General features: G+C 34.7%; 1 protein-coding gene across 1 annotated transcript in view; it reads left to right on the forward strand.

Moving 5' to 3' along the window:
- Window positions 1-372, forward strand: part of LOC118325392 (outer dense fiber protein 2-like) — a 9,047-nt gene extending 8,675 nt beyond the window's left edge. The window contains exon 17 of the mRNA XM_035658064.1: window positions 54-372. Coding sequence (XP_035513957.1) covers window positions 54-200 — 147 coding nt within the window. The 3' untranslated portion in view covers window positions 201-372. The remainder of the gene's footprint in view (window positions 1-53) is intronic.
- The last annotated feature ends 317 nt before the right edge of the window (window positions 373-689 follow it).

A 689-nucleotide genomic window follows, 5' to 3' on the forward strand; every position in this document is an offset into this window, starting at 1 on the left:
AGAAAGTGGAAATCAAAATTGAAAAATGTTTGTGTGTCTCTGTTGTCCTTCAGATGGAGCGTCGTTTCCAGAGTCAGTTGCAGAACATGAAGGACAGACTGGAGCAGTCAGACTCTACGAACCGCAGTCTGCAGAACTATGTTCACTTTCTCAAAACCTCATATGGAAATGTGTTTGGTGACTCCTTGCTTGCAAGCTGACTGCAAAATTCTCCAACCTGAGCAGCATTCATCCTTTCCAGATGACAGTTATTGACTACTACTTTTGACATGAAGTTTTTATACTATCTATGAAATGTCTAAAACTTTTTTTAATGAAGTGCTTACATTTTAGTTGCCTGAAATGTATTTATATTATTTTGAATAAATTACTTCCTGCACAATTCTTGATTCTGATTGGCCTCATGGTGTGCACAATGGTTCATTTGCTCTGGCAGATCATTTGCATTTGTCAGGGTAGATTCTGATGGTATTTCTTTGAAAATCTTCCATCTTAGTGAATTTTAACTATTTCACCTTTGAGCAAATGCAAACATTTTGTTCTGACAGAACACATAACACCACAGTTTTAATTTCCTAAATATAATATGTAACAGTAGCCTTTATAGACCAACTAAAGTACCGTATTTTATTTCTGTACTAAGTAGAAATACCATTTATATAAATGAACTCTAAAGAGATTGTCTAAAT

Source organism: Morone saxatilis, unplaced genomic scaffold (assembly GCF_004916995.1).
Source record: "Morone saxatilis isolate NCDOM2014 unplaced genomic scaffold, NCSU_SB_2.0 Contig16, whole genome shotgun sequence".
Lineage (NCBI taxonomy): Eukaryota > Metazoa > Chordata > Actinopteri > Moronidae > Morone > Morone saxatilis.